The sequence below is a fragment of the Temnothorax curvispinosus genome, unplaced genomic scaffold (assembly GCF_003070985.1).
Source record: "Temnothorax curvispinosus isolate PA1 unplaced genomic scaffold, ASM307098v1 QBEX01000200.1, whole genome shotgun sequence".
In the NCBI taxonomy this organism is placed as follows: Eukaryota; Metazoa; Arthropoda; class Insecta; order Hymenoptera; family Formicidae; genus Temnothorax; species Temnothorax curvispinosus.
The window spans coordinates 3,192-19,340 of record NW_020209980.1 but is presented as its reverse complement, the minus strand read 5'-3'; the positions used below and the strand labels follow the sequence as shown (position 1 = coordinate 19,340).

Sequence of the window (16,149 nt, the reverse complement as noted above, 5' to 3'; positions counted from 1 at the left end):
TTAATTTCCTTCAATCAGCCTGATTCATTATCATTAATTGCAACTGGGTCAATAAAAAAAAGGAACAGTGGGGATTCAAACCCGAGTCAAAAATATACCAAGCAGAATACGTGCCGCTACACCACTGACCATTTCTGAAACTACCTTTTGTGACATGATTTATATTTATTAGCAATACATGTTGACTAGCATAGTTTCGATTTTATTCATCAATTACGAACGCTTATTACTCGTCTATAATCCTTTTTTCATAAGTTTGATTTATAATTTTTCCAAAATGACTTGTTTATCGGTAAAAAAATCTGTTTCCTCCAAAACTGATGTCATAGAAAAATATGGTTTCCTTATGAAAGCTCGTTTTCGTGATATTATTTCCATTTGTTATGAAAAATTAATAATTTTTTCAGTAATTGTGACTTTGAGAGATTTTCTTATCCATTCCTATTTGTTTGAATGACCGCTAGTAATGGCCGACAATTGTGCGGCTTTGTCTATTGGCTGTGGAACTCATGATGCGCTTGCCTCACCTTATTTCTTTCCACCATATTATCACCGACGTATAGTTGGCAAACAAATTAAAAATTATTGAAAATTATCTTATCCAATCGTTTGGAAATCATTTGGAGATATTTGGAAAAAACTTTTCAGAGTTTGGAAAACCATACAATAATCACAATTAATTAAAATCAATTAAGCGTATAATTAGCAGAAAATGTCTAAAAAATATTTTTTTTTAATTCAATCGCTCCAGAATCATTTAGATAAAGTGTCGATATAATTTTCATTATTTAGAAAACAACTCTATTCTAATAAAAATTATTTAAAGGTCAATATTTCGTTTTAATGTCTGCACTATAGTGCAATAAAGTGCACATACTTTTCTATGTATGTTTTAATGGTAGACAGGCTGTGTTTCGATATTGACTGTAAGTACTGAAAATCTATAATGTTACTTACGTCATCACTTTTTCAGTACTTTATAGTCTATACTACGGTACTGCTTCAGCGCTGTTCACCGGCCAGTCTCGCCGACTGCCGAGTCTCGAGTTGGCAAATCGACGATGTGCTACGTTAAATTTACAAATATTTATTTAATTATATTTACAATTTATATATATATATATATATATATATATATATATATGTACATATACATAAAAGGTATACGTTTTACGTTCCCAGGTAGCAAGCACTCGTCATTTTGACGTCAATATTTGGTCATAATTGGTCAGTAACGTTATTCGTCGATTATGTGACGTATATTTAACGTCATGTTTTAATACGTCAAAAAGACTTTGTAAAATGACATTATATAGACGTTTAATTGACTACCCAGGTAGCAGACAGTCGTCATAATGACGTGATTCTTACGTCATTTTATGACGCATGTTACGTCATTTATTCCTAAAGTTTAACGTAAAAATGACATTTTTCACAGTATTTTTCACAGGAATATTCCTACATTTATAAAGTGTTTCGTAACTTTATGAACGACGTGGTGAATTTATGGTATAAGTGGATCTAGTTGCGTGTGTAATTATAGTTTTATGACAACTATTTCATGCAGTGTTATAACTATCAAAAAGATATCATTACAAGATTTTTGAACACTTTAAAGATGTACCTGTTATAGACAAGTACAGTTAATAAGGAAACATCAGGGTGAGAAGATCGTCACTGTCCACTGGATCATCGAAGTCAAGCGACTCGGACGCGGTACTGTGCTAGGATGGGTGACCGCCTTGAGAGCGGCTATACGCACATGACATGTAACGAAACAGTTAAAAAAGCTTTTTTTTTTTAAATAAAGAAAAAGAACATTTTTTTGTAAACGTTTATCAAGTAGACATTTTAAAATTTTAATTTCATAAAAAACATTTCTAGAAACCGGTATGTCGTACATTAGACCTATTTTTGCCGTCAATAAAACGTCAGAAAATGACGTCGTTGGGATGTGACTTAGGACCGTGAAAAATACGTCATTTTTACGTTAAACTTTAGGAATAAATGACGTAACCTACGTCATAATATGACATTAGAATCACGTCATTATGACGACTGTCTGCTACCTGGGTTGTTATATATTATTTATCATATATATAGAATATTTAAGAAATATTAAAAAATGTACAGAAGTAAATACGGAACGCATATCTTTATTTTATTTTAAAAATTTATTGAAGCAAAAACATTTTAGTAAACAGTTTATACGAATTATTTATTTAAATTGTTTGTTATTATTTAATAATTTTTGACAGTAATAAACTTGTCAATGACAAAAAATCTTCTATAGAAAGGCCATCGTCTAATCTGTCCCACGCGTTCACAAAAGCATGATTTTTTATAATCCAACTATATCTTAATTTTGTTAAAGGCTTTCCTGCCTTTAAAGCCGTCAGATCTCGACCAGTTGTCGGCTGCAATTCTCCTAATTTTTCTGTAAATAAAAAATTAAAGCAAATGGTATATATCATAATATTTTACGTAATAATTTTTATGAATATATGTATACATAGTTATTCCTCACAATTTATATTAACTTTTACATTTGCAATTTTGCAAAATTGAATGCGTCTACAAAATGCAATCAAATTTTTTAAAATAATTGTTTCTGTTTTTTTTTTTAATAAAAAAACAATAAACATAATTTAGGGAAGTATGCAGCGAGAGTAAAAAAGCAGCGCCAAGTTTTTTTACAAGAAAAATTTACTTATTTTATTTTAATTAAATATTAAATATAATATCGAAAGCGGTGCTTGCAATTGCCTGCCAAAAATGGAATGGCAAAACGTGAAAATAAGCGACTCATTTATTTAAATTATGCAAAATAATTGAAATACTTCATTATTATTACGACTTGAGAGGCACATTTATGATCGAAATTGCAAATAAGTGTTACACGAGTGCCCTGATAAAAATTTTTATTCGCTCAATTTTTTTCAGCTATTGATTGTTTTATCAATATTATATTTCGTTTATAGTCTTTAGTATTTTAATAATTTTTTGAATGTGTATACTTACTCATCTCAACTCAGGATTCTTGTGGAATGTCTTCTTAAATGTTTTCGTAAACGTATAATATCTGTTAAGAAAGACATTGTTTTACTACAATCATTACATTTTGCTTTATATTCCGGTAACTCCGAGTAATATTGCCTCAAGTCGTCAGGTAGCGTGAATGTGTTATTATTGAAAAATATTCCATGTCTATTTAAGTGTCCTATCATTATTGATGTGCTGTTCGATGGATGAGGCATATGAATTTGTATTTTACAAATTGCACATTTTACCAGCAAAGATTTCAATTTCTCGAAATAATCCCACAACTTGCTGCGTTTTTTTTTCGGTGCCATTATAACCGACCTGTAATACAAATTAATCGTTTGATACTAAATGTGATACAGTAAGCGCCTTAAAAAGCGTTTGCAGAATTTTTCACAAATGTAAAAAGAAGGTATGGTTTTTTTATATTAGGGCGTATGTTTATATATAATTAAAATTTTCCTAGTTATCAGATCACGTACAGATAAACAAATGTCACATTTTTATAAAAAGGGTAAATAATGCCAATAACCACATGTACGTGCTCTATTCCAAACTCATTATTGGACAAAATTTTAAAATAATATTTGATGTTATAATTTTATTCGTGTTTTTACTATAAAACTACGATATCAGTATTTTTGCGCCAAGTGAATATGATAAATTAGTAACATCTGATGTTTCTATGAAATATTTACAATGACATCAGAAAGTTTGCATCAAGTGAATGGGATATAAATTAGTAGTAACATTTTCCTAATGATGTTTCCTTATTATAGTTGTTGGGTACGTGTTTTTTCAGAACACGTATACAACAAGTATAATAAAAAAACTTTATTTAAAAAATTCTTGATGTGTGTGTTACTAATTCATCTTGTTCACTTGATGCAAACTTTTGGGTATCATTGTTTTTGTAGCAAGAAACATAAATGAAATTATATGTCAAAATTAGATCAGAATTTTTGTCCAAAGAGAATATATTTATCTCGACAACAATTGGCAATCAATACATAATAGCTTGACAACGTTTCAACCCAGGATCCTTATCAAGTGATTTAACAAAATAGCATAGAGTCAAATAACAACGTCAATAATTAGAATTTAAAAAATGTAACGAAAATTGAATTCCTTATAGTCAGTGCAAAATTTGCAGAGCGAAATAAATATCAAAATACCTAATGAGAAAAAAAGAACCATCGCCAACACACTCTCTGTCTAATGCTTATGAGATTTTGGCAAACATCATACATGAAAGACTAGAAATTAACAGAAAATAAGTATGATGCACAGCAAAACGAGTAAAAAAGAGAGTACTTATTTACACAGAGAATGTTCCACGATATGGCTCCAATTCGTATTGCATACCATACAAGCGAAATTCACAATATCAAAGTGGCATTACACAAAATACCAAAATTACAGAGCCACAAAACAAAACATGTTCGAACGATAGAAGTCTGGAATGAACTGACAGTCTCGCATGTTTAAAAATTAGAAAATTTTTTTTAGTAAAGATTTTGTATGGAGCACGTATACCTGGCGCATTTTATTAACTCTTTTATGAAGGTACGTTTTGTACGGATATTACTCCTTTTACAATTACATGAGAACCATGAAAATATAAAACCTTTGATATATTAATTTGCAAATAAAAAAACATGGACAATACAGAAGTCAACGATTGTTCTGCAGTATGTTAACGTTCTGCAGAAGGATTTGTATCATAACCCGTTGAACTTGAAATGCTTGGTCTGCATCGAAATGTGTTGCAATTGAAAATGGAATTATATAAAATATTAACGCTATAAATTATCTTTTGCAGAAGAGTAAATATTTTAATAATAATATGTCATTATATTGTGTGATACAAGCAAAACAAATAATTACCTATCACGTGCCCTTGTTTCCTTTCTCGATTGTTCACACGTTTGAGGACCCAAGTCAACTGTTTTCTGACTTCGACGTTCTGCAGAAGGATTTATATTGAAATCCATTGAACTTGAAGTGCTTGATCTGCATTGAAATCGGTGCAATTAGAAATGGAATTATTTAAGACATTAACGTTGTAAATTATTCTTTTGAAAAAGAGTAAATATTTAAATATCAAGTTATTATTATATTGTATGATATAAGCAATACGAATAATTACTCTTTAAAAGCGCCTGTTTTTTCTGTCGTTTCTTTAAATGATTGAACGAGCAAGTCAGATGTATCTTGACTTTGACGTTCTGCAGAAGGATCCATACCATTATCCGCTAAACTTGAAGTGCTTGATCTGCATTGAAATACGGTGCAATTAGAAATGGAAAATATGTAAATGGAAATTATTTAAAATATTAAAGTTGTAAATTACTCTTTCGCAATTAAAGAGTAAACATTTAAATATCAAGATATCATTACATTGCAGCATTGTGTGATATAAGAAAAACGAATAATTACTCGTTAAGAGCGCCTGTTTTTTCTGTCGTTTCTTTAAATGATTGAACGGGCAAGCCAGATGTATCTTGACTTTGACGTTCTGCATTAGAAGAATCCATACCATTATCCGCTAAACTTAAAGTGCTTGATCTGCATTGAAATACGGTGCAATTAGAAATGGAAAATATGTAAATAGAAATTATTTAAAATATTAAAGCTGTAAATTACTCTCTCGCAAAAAAGTAAACATTTAAATATCAAGATATTATTATATTGTGTGATATAAGAAAAATGAATAATTACTCATTGAGTGCGCCTGTTTTTTCTGTTGTTTCTTTAAATGATTGAACGGGCAAACCAGATGTATCTTGACTTTGACATCCTGCAGAAAGACCCATACCATTATCCGCTAAACTTGAAGTGCTTGGTCTGCATAGAAAAGTGGTGTGATTAAAAATAGAAAAGAAAGAATAATTATTGAACTACTACAATTGCACGTATTACTTAATGCTATTATGTACTTATTGGCGGTTAACCGTAATGGAGTGATGTTTTGTAAGTGAGAATGAGAAGGAGGAAGAAAGAGAAAGAGATAGGGAGAGAATGTTTTATACCTCAAATTTCTGTAATGCTAATATCAAACAATTAATGTCTGAATTTGTGATTAGTAGATAATAAGTGAAACACGATCGATATGATATAAAATTAAGTTAAGGAGAAAAACTGTTTTAACGTAATTGATCTGTTCTAGTTGCAGTTGAAAGAAATGTACATAAATTTACACGAATAATTTTATTACTTTACTAAAATCCTATCCTGACCGTAAAATGGTGTGTCTTCCTAATTCAACTTATGATTTTTTTACGTTACAATAACGTTCTTGAGTAACGTCACTGAAAGAGACGTTTTTCTTAATAAATAATTTATAATAGAGACTGCCTTAATCCTTTAACTGCTTTGGAGAATACTCGTGCGACGATATTGCCTGTCAGACGCTTTGGTGTTAACTTAGGCCACAAGTTTGTCAAGCAAATTTTCATAATTTGACTACAAATATGATTAAAAATCTAGATTGTTTAATCAACAGCAACTAATGTTTTATTTTCTTGATATTTGAGGTAAGAAAAGAAGTAAAAGGAAGAAATGCGTAAAGAAAAAATACCAATGTATATTTGAATTGTTTTTCTGTGTGATAAATTCGAAAGCATAGAACAACACAAAGGGCAACATTGCAACATTACAATGCTTACGATTTGACTTCTGAGAGTCTAACTAAGTTTCCTAAACAAACGAATTAACTCGTCCGAAGCGTCTGACGGACGATCGTCGTCCGCGAGTATTTTCGTCTATAGCAATTAACGCGGTTAATATGTGTGAGTACACGTTTAAACGTTTTCTAGATTTTCAAAAAGTTTTTATTTTTTTTCACAATTTTGACATCCTGTATTTTGAAAACGAAATAGTTTAGGACACATGTCCATTTAGAGAATTTTTTCTCTAAGCTTTTCAAGTAAGCCAAGGAATATCCCCTTCAAGTTTGTTTACTTACTTAGGAAACACTCTGTATATCTGTCTCGAATTTCTACAGTGTTAATGTCAACCAAATAGACATCTAATTTAAATTTCTGGTCTATATCTATGATGCATAAAAGAACGTGAAATAATCGGCTCAAATTTATTTAAATTATGCAAAATAATTGAAATATTATTTTTATTACTATTTGAGAGACGTATTTATGAGCAAAATGGTAAATAAATATTATATGGATGACCTGATAAAAACTTGTATTTGCGTTTTTTCTTTAGCTGCTGATCGTTTTATTGCATTTATTTTATAGTCTAATAATTTTAATAATTTTTTGAATGTGTACTTACTCATCTCGACTGAGGATTCTTGTGGAATGTCTTCTTAAATGTTTTCGTAAACGTACAATATTTGTTAAGAAGGACATTGTTTTACCGCAATCATTACATTTTGCTTTATATTCTGGTAACTCCAAGTAATATTTCCTCAAGTCGTCAGGAAGTGTGACAGTGTCATTATTGAAAAATATTCCATGTCTATTTAAGTGTCCTATCATTATTGCTGTGCTGTTGGATGGATGAGGCATATAAATTTCCATTTTACAAATTGCGCACTTTACCAGCGAAGGTTTCAATTGCTCGAAACAATTCCACAATTTGCTGCGTTTTCTTTTCGGTGCCACTATGACCGACCTGTAATAAAGATTAATCTGATACTAAATGTGATACAGTGAGCTCCTAAAAAGGCGCTTGCAGAATTTCTCACAAAGGTAAAAAAGAGGTATGATTTTTTTTACTGGGGCGTATGTTTATACGGACATGTAGTTCGAATTTATATAATTACTAGATCACGTACAAATATACAAAAGTTACATTTTTCTGAAAAGGTAAATAACGTCAATAATCAAATGTACGTGCTCTATAGAACTCATTATTGGAAAAAATTCTGAAATAATATTTGATGTTATAATTTTATTTGTGTTTTTTACTATAAAAACAATCGGAGTTTTTGCGCTAAGTGAATATGACAAATTTGTAACATCTGATGTTTCTTCAAAATATTTACAATAATATTCGGAAGTTTGCATCAAGTAAATAGGATAAGTTAGTAGTAACATCTGATTTTCTTAAAAACGTGTCTACATTGTTGTGGATGTTGCCGACAACATAGTATGTGTTACTATCAGAATTGTAGCAACTGAGTGTCCGCATTGGTCGGCAAGTTGATGCCTTCACGATATAACAATTTTGTACAACAACTTGCCAGCAACTTATTGGCAACTTATATGCTGCGGTCTAAAATCGTCTGATTTTAAGACCGCAAAGACAAAATTCAAGCTGTTGCTGTCATGTTGCTGTAATAATTCATAGGATCACACAATGCTGTTATATTGCTAGCAACGCGAAGTAATGCTGTTCTCTTGCCAACAAATTGCTGGCAATACATATATATATGCAGGCAATATTGCCTGCGTGTTGGTTCAAATATTAAATTACTCGACATCAATTGAAGCAAATGTACGGTAAGTTGTCAGCATCATAAGCAATCACAGGTTTGCGCGATTTTGATCAGACACGCTTTGCTATCTGGGAATTTATTTTATTCGTTTGATGCAAACTTTCGGGTATCATTGTTTTTGTAGCAAGAAAGCAATTATAATTGTATGACAAAATTAGATCAAATTTTTTTTTTAATAAAGATTGTGTATGGAGCACGTACACGTGGCATTTTATTTACTTTTTTAAGAACTTACGTTTTGTACGAATATCACTACTTTTTTACAATTACATGAAAACCATGGAAATATAAAACCTTTGATATATTAACTTGCAAATAAAAAAACGTAGACAATACAGAAGCTAACAATTGTTCTGCAGTATAATGTTAACGTTCTGCAGAAGGATTTGTATCATAACCCGTTGAACTTGAAATGCTTGGTCTGCATTGAAATGTGTTGCAATTGAAAATGGAATTATATAAAATATTAACGCTATAAATTATCTTTTGCAGAAGAGTACATATTTTAATAATAATATGTCATTATATTGTGTGATACAAGCAAAACAAATAATTACCTATCACGTGCCCTTGTTTCCTTTCTCGATTGTTCACACGTTTGAGGACCCAAGTCAACTGTTTTCTGACTTCGACGTTCTGCAGAAGGATTTATATTGAAATCCATTGAACTTGAAGTGCTTGATCTGCATTGAAATCGGTGCAATTAGAAATGGAATTATTTAAGACATTAACGTTGTAAGTTATTCTTTTAAAATAGAGGAAATATTTAAATATCAAGTTATTATTATATTGTATGACATAAGCAAAACGAATAATTACTCGTTAAGAACGCCTGTTTTTTCTGTCGTTTCTTTAAATGATTGAACGGGCAAGCCAGATGTATTTTGACTTTGATGTTCTGCAGAAGGATCCATACCATTATCCGCTAAACTTAAAGTGCTTGATCTGCATTGAAATACGGTGCAATTAGAAATGAAAAATATGTAAATAGAAATTATTTAAAATATTAAAGCTGTAAATTACTCTCTCGCAAAAAAGTAAACATTTAAATATCGAGATATCATTATATTGTATGACATAAGTAAAACGAATAATTACTCGTTAAGAGCGCCTGTTTTTTCTTTAAATGATTGAACGGGCAAGCCAGATAGTTCTTCACTTTGACGTTCTGCAGTAGGATCCACACTATAATCCGCTAAACTTGAAGTGCTTGGTCTGCATTGAAATACGGTGCAAGTAGAAATATAAAATATTTAAATAAAAATTATTTAAAACATTAACGTTGTAAATCATCACTTTGCAAAAGAGTAAATATTTAAATATCAAGATATTACTATACTGTATGATATAAGCAAAACAAATAATTACTTATCAAGTGCGCCTGTTTCTTCTGCCATTTCTTTAAGTGATTGAACTGGCGAACCAGATAGTTCTCCACTTTGACGTTCTGCAGTAGGATCCATACTATAATCCGCTGAACTTGAAGTGTAAACGCTTGGTCTGTGTAAAAATGTGTTGCGATTAAAAGTAAATAAGATGAAGTAATTATTAAATATGTCACAATTGTAAGTTACATTTGTGCAGAAAAGTTAATAACTAGTTGGATACCATTACATTGTATGATATAAGTTATAAGCAAAACAAATAATTACTTATCAAATGCGCTTATTTCTTTTCTCGTTTGTTCAAATAATTGAACGGGCAAACCAGGTGATTCTTGAATTTGACATTCTACAGCAGGATTCATATCAATACTCATTGAAATTGAGGTGTTTGGTCTGCATAGAAATGTGTTGCAATTAGAAATAAAATCATATACAATATTAACGTTATAAGTTATTCTTTTAAAGAAAAATAAATATTTTAATAATAAGATATTATAATTGTGTGATATTATATGAACAAAACAAATAATTACCCATCAAGTTCCCTTGTTTTTTTTCTCGATTGTTCAGATTGAAGAACAAAATCAACTATTTCCTGAATTTGACGTTCTAGATTAGTGGGATCCATATCGTGATCTGTTGAACTTGAAGTGCTTGATCTGCATTGAAGTACGGAGCAATTAGAAATGGAATTATTTAAAACATTAACGTTGTAAATTATTTTTTTTGCAAAAGAGTTAATATTTAAATATCAAGTTATCATTATATTGTATAATAAGCAAAACGAATAATTACACATTAAATACGCCTGTTTTTTCTTTAAATGATTGAACATAATAAATAAGTGAAACACGACCGATATGATATAAAATCAAGTTAGGGAGAAACGCTATTTTAACGTAATTGTTTTATTCTAGCTTTAGTTGAGATAAAGAAATGTACATAAATTCACACAAATAATATTATCAGGCTACCGAATTCTGTCTTGACTGTAAAACGGCGTAGCTTCCGAGTTAAACTTATAATATTTTGTGCATTACAATGACGTTCCTGTTTAATCTGATTGTATATTATATCCGTCGTGTTTCACTTATTTATTGCTTATACATATACGCTGCCTGAAAGAAACGTCTTTCTTAATATATAATTTATAATAGAGGTTGTCTTAATGTGAGTACGCGTTTAAAAATAAGACATTTGCGGTCACCAATTAAAACCATAAAAATATAAAATTTTTGATACATAATGTTTGTTATAGAAGGGGACCTCTGCCAACACCCAATTGCTCCGTCCTGAGTTATTATAGTTTTCGTGATTCTGAACATATGTCTCCCGTGTCACAACCACAGAAAATCGATAGATAAAAGAATATGGAGCTCTGAAGTCATTATAGAATCTAAGTGTCTGCCAGAGTCTTTTTCAGATAACCTGATACCTTCTTTTATACGTAAAGGGTACATATATGCGCGTGTATTTGTGAATGTTGAGTGCCTTTATGTATGTGTTTGCGTTATTTGTGTACGTATATGTACACGTATACTTGTTTGTATGAATATTTTTCCGTTTGTGATTAGGTAGAAAATACTCTGTATATACATACTCTCGCACATTAATTTCAATATCTTTAAGAACTATATATAAATCATGCAGTTTATATTTTTGCAGTAACACGAGCGAATTCTATGACCGTTATGATATGCAATCAAATAATTGAACTAAATCGCCATCTACGGTCCGCGCTGGATCTTGGTAGCCAAATTATGATATATTTTTTATGTATTACACATATCTTTTTCCAACATTAATAAACTGCGCACCGACTAGATTTGCTAGACTTATAACACAGTTCCCGTTGGAGTAAAACCCCCTCCCGCCCCGTAATTAAATCAATGCCATTTAAAAAATATATAATATTTGGGCTACCAACATGGCGATTTAGAGAAAGTTTAATTATATATTTGTCTCGAATTTCTGCAATACTAATGTCAAACAAATAATTATCTAATCTAAATATCTGAATTGTCTTTATCTATGATGCATAAAAGAACGTGAAAGCAACCGATACAAATTTATTTAAACTAAATGCGAAATAATGGAGAAATTATTATTAGCACGTTTTGAGATACACATTTATGATTAATATTGGTAATAAATATATGGATGCCCTCACAAAAACTTTTATTTGCTTAATTTTCTTTAGTTATTGATTGTTTTATTATTACATTTATTTTATAATTTTTAGTATTTTAATAATTTTTTGAATGTGTACTTACTCATCTCGGTTCAGGGTTCTTGTGGAATGTCTTTTTAAATGTTTTCGTAAACGTGCAATATTTGTTAAGAAAGACTTTGTTTTACCACAATTTTTACATTTTGCCTTATGTCCCGGTAACTCCGAGTAATATTGCCTCAAGTCGTCAGGTAGTGCGAAAGTGTCATTATTGAGAAATATTCCATGTTTAATTGATAAGTGTGCTCTGAATATTGGCACGAGTCTTGATTGATGAGGTATCTGAATTTCTTTTTTACAGATCATGCACTTTATTAGCGAAGGTTTTAATTCCTCGAAATAATTCCAAGACTCCCTATGTTTTTTTTATACATAAAAGAACGTGAAAATAAGCGAATCAAATTTATTTAAACTACATATGCAAAATAATTGAAATATTAATGTTATTACGAAATATTATTATTATTATTATTTGAAAGGCACATTTATGATCGAAATTGCAAATAAGTGTTACATGGGTACCCTGATAAAAACTTTTATTTGATTAATTTTTTCAGCTATCATTATATTTATTTTATAGTTTTCAGTATTTTAATAATTTTTTGAATGTGTACTTACTCATCTTGACTCAGGATTCTTGTGGAATGTCTTCTTAAATGTTTTCGTAAATGTGCAATATTTGTTAAAAAAGACTTTGTTTTACCACAATCATTACATTTTACCTTATGTCCCGGTAACTTCGAGTAATATTGCCTTAAGTCGGCAGGTAGAGTATCATTATCGAGAAATATACCGTGTCTAATTAATAAGTGTGCTCTAAATATTTTTGAGCGTCTTGTTGGCTGAGGTATCGTAATTTCTTTTTTACAGATCGTACACTTTACCAACGAAGGTTTTAATTGTTCGAAATAATTCCACAGCTTGCTGCGTTTTCCGTTCGGTGCCATTACAATAGTCCTGTAAAACAGATTGTCTGATACTAAATGTGATACAGTGAACGCCTTAAAAAATGCTTGTAGAATTTCTCACAAAGATAAAAAAAAGTTTTTTTTAATTAGAGTGTATGTTTATATAAATATATAATTTAAATTTGTTTCATTTAATTACCAGATCACGTACAGATCTACAAAAGTTAAAAAATTTTTGAATAATATTTGATGTTATAATTTTATTTGTGTTTTTTACTATACTAGACACCACAGATGTGCGCTTCGCGCGCACTATTTAGCTTTAACATTACATACAATACAACTGTCAAAATATACGATGACAGTTGCTCATGAAGTAAGCGCAGTGAGAGAACCAATCGACATCGCGGAAAAGCGACAACAATAAACTTTGATAGATTCGAGTATCGACTTTACATGCCTTGGATGGAAAAACAATATTAGAAATTTTGCACCAAGTGAATATGATAATTCAGTAACCTTTGATGTTTCTTTAAAATATTTACAATAATACCCAAAAGTTTGCATCAAGTGAATAGATTATTAAATTAGTAGTAACATCTGATGATTTTCTTAATAATGTTTTTTTATTATAGTTTTTGTGTACGTGTTCTTTACTAGATCTTTATTATATTTGCTGTGTACGTGCTTTTTTTTTAGAACACATACACAACGAATATGTAGTAATAAAGAAACATTATTTTAAAAATCAGATGTTACTAATTTATCTCATTCACTTGATGCAAACTTTCAAGTATAATTGTTTTTGTAGCAAGAAACACAAATAAAGTTATATGACCAAATTAAATCAAAATTTTTTAAAATAAAGATTGTGTATAAAACATCGTATACCTGGTGCATTTTATTATCTTTTTTCAAAAAAGGTATGTTTTGTACGGATATCACTCCTTTTTTTACAATTATATGAGAACCATGGAAATATAAAAATTTCGATATATTAATTTGCAAATAAAAAAACGTCGACAATACAGAAGCAAAGGTATTGTTCTGCAGTATTTTAACGTTCTGCTGAAGGATTCGTATGGTAACCCGTTGAACTTGAAATGTTTTTATTGGTTTGCATTAAAATACGGTGCAATTAGAAATGGAATTATTTAAAATATTAATATTATTTAAATAAAATATTAAATTATTCTTTTGCATAAGAGTAAGTATTTCAAAAGTAAGATATCATTGTATTGTATGATATAAACAAAACAAATAGTTACCCAATACGTGCCCTTGTTTCTTTTTTCGACTGTTCACACGTTTGAGAATCCAAATCAACCGTTTCCTGACTTTGATATTCTGCAGTAGGATTTGTATCAAAACCCGTTGTAATTGAAGTGCTTGATCTACATTGAAAAAGGGTGCAATTAGAAATGAAATTATGTAAAATATTAACGTTGTAAAATTACTTTCGTATTTTAACGTAAATGTTCTATTCTAGCTTTAGTTAAGATAAAGAATATACCCCAGCAAAAATGTTTTATATAAAAACATATTTAAATATATATAATCATATAATATTAAGGGAATACCCACAGTTACGTCACGTACACTATAGCATTTTAGTTAACTAGAGAGAATTTTGGAACGCAGCCCTGGCAATTAAAGCGGATAGGTGTTTTTTGCTCATCTATATATAGATATTAGATAAAGCGCTATGAGTCTCTGCAGGAAGAACAAGCGATCGGTCGCCGTCATCGCCGATGCCATACATGGCAGTGCGAAAGAACGTGATTGCTCTTGTGCGTTTTTTATGAGGAAAAAATAAATTTTGTGTGTTTTCTTGCGATTTTCGCTAAGGTAGCGTAGCTTGATTATTAGTAGTAATTGTTCCTTAACCACTATGAATGTTTTTTATTAGAATTCTCTGTTTTTAAAACTTTACTAAAGTTTAAAATTTTTTACTTGTTGCTTATACTTATTTTAACTTTTCCTAGTTCACGCCAAGTAAGTCCTTTGGGCAAAGCGGATAAACCATATTCTCTTCGGTCACAGGCTGGTATTCATAGTCAGATTTTATATTTAAAACTGTCTTAAGTACAATCTTAAGATGTCATAAAGCGTCCATAAACCAATCACAGAGTCGTATTAGCATCTTAAGTCATTATACTTAAGAAAGTCTTGAAATAAGAACGAATTATGAATACGGGCCATATTTGTGACTGCTGTTTTTTTTCTGTTTTAAGATGGTTTTTTAATACAAATGTAAAACAGACCAAGCGAAATAAACGGAGACCTGCAGTTCCAGTGACTCATCCGTTTTACCCATAGGTGTCGGGTAAAGCGGACAGTTTCTTTTACTTTAATTTTTGATTGCAAAGAGGTTTAACTATTTTATTTTTTTTTATTTTATTTAAAAATTGATTACTTTGAAAGGATTATTAAAATAAAAAAAGTTTTCAATCTTTAACTGTGTCTTTCTTCTTGCTAAACCTTAACACACATCCGCGCTGCCTGGGCTTCCTTTGTATAAAATATTATATAAAATGTGTCCGTATATGTCCATACTATGTTTTTTCTCTTGTATAATTTCTGTTTGTATGTACAAGAAAAATAATAAGAAAAAGAATTAAAAAATAATTAAAAGGATAATTTTTGCATTGTTTTTTTTACAAAAAAATAAAGTCTGAGCAAATGTGAAAAATTTGCTCATATATAATTATATATAATTGTATTTTATATACATTACATTTTATATGATTATATATATAGGCAAATAAATGAACGATAAAAAACAATGCAAAAATTATCCTTTTATTATTTTCTAATTTTTTTTTCTTTTTATTTATTTTTATTTTTCTTGTACATACAAACTGCAAAGATTATACAAATGAAAAAAAAACATATATGGGCATATTTTGTATAATATTTGTATAATATCATATAATTAGGTATATTTAAATATGTGTTTAGTTTATATGAAAAATTTCTTACCGGGACACGAATTCACAAAAATAATTTTATTAAACTACCAAATCTCTTGTCTTGATTGTAAAATGGCGTATCTCCCCAATTAAACTTATGATATTTTGTACGTTATAATAACGTTCTCATTAATTTGATTTCATACTGTAT

The 16,149-nt window shown here is 29.8% G+C and overlaps 1 protein-coding gene across 2 annotated transcripts; it reads right to left on the bottom strand.

Annotated features, from left to right (window-relative positions):
- Positions 1-3,021: 3,021 nt before the first annotated feature.
- Positions 3,022-16,140, bottom strand: LOC112463308. Of its 2 annotated transcripts, XM_025029684.1 has the most exons (16): positions 16,009-16,140; positions 14,295-14,420; positions 12,737-13,075; positions 12,162-12,473; positions 10,422-10,547; positions 10,156-10,281; positions 9,872-10,003; positions 9,602-9,718; positions 9,323-9,448; positions 9,061-9,186; positions 7,336-7,677; positions 5,764-5,889; positions 5,482-5,610; positions 5,192-5,317; positions 4,930-5,055; positions 3,022-3,363 (listed from the first exon to the last, which is right to left on the bottom strand). In XM_025029684.1, exons 3-16 carry the CDS (start codon positions 13,063-13,065, stop codon positions 3,027-3,029), a joined length of 2,580 nt encoding a protein of 859 aa, XP_024885452.1. In that variant the 5' UTR covers positions 13,066-13,075; positions 14,295-14,420; positions 16,009-16,140; the 3' UTR covers positions 3,022-3,026. The 2 variants fall into 2 exon arrangements, with proteins under 2 accessions (XP_024885452.1, XP_024885539.1); XM_025029771.1 differs by lacking the exon at positions 12,162-12,473.
- Between the last annotated feature and the right edge of the window lie 9 nt (positions 16,141-16,149).

Excerpts from the sequence above, each read along its gene's own strand:
- LOC112463308 (XM_025029684.1), bottom strand. The coding sequence starts at position 13,065 with ATGGCACCGAACGGAAAACGCAGCAAGCTGTGGAATTATTTCGAACAA. Across the intron at positions 12,474-12,736 it reads AGAATCCTGAGTCAAGATGA|GGAGTCTTGGAATTATTTCG; the intron begins GTAAGTACACAT and ends AAAAAAACATAG. Across the intron at positions 5,890-7,335 it reads AGAATCCTCAGTCGAGATGA|ACCAAGCACTTCAAGTTTAG; the intron begins GTAAGTACACAT and ends TTTTCTATGCAG.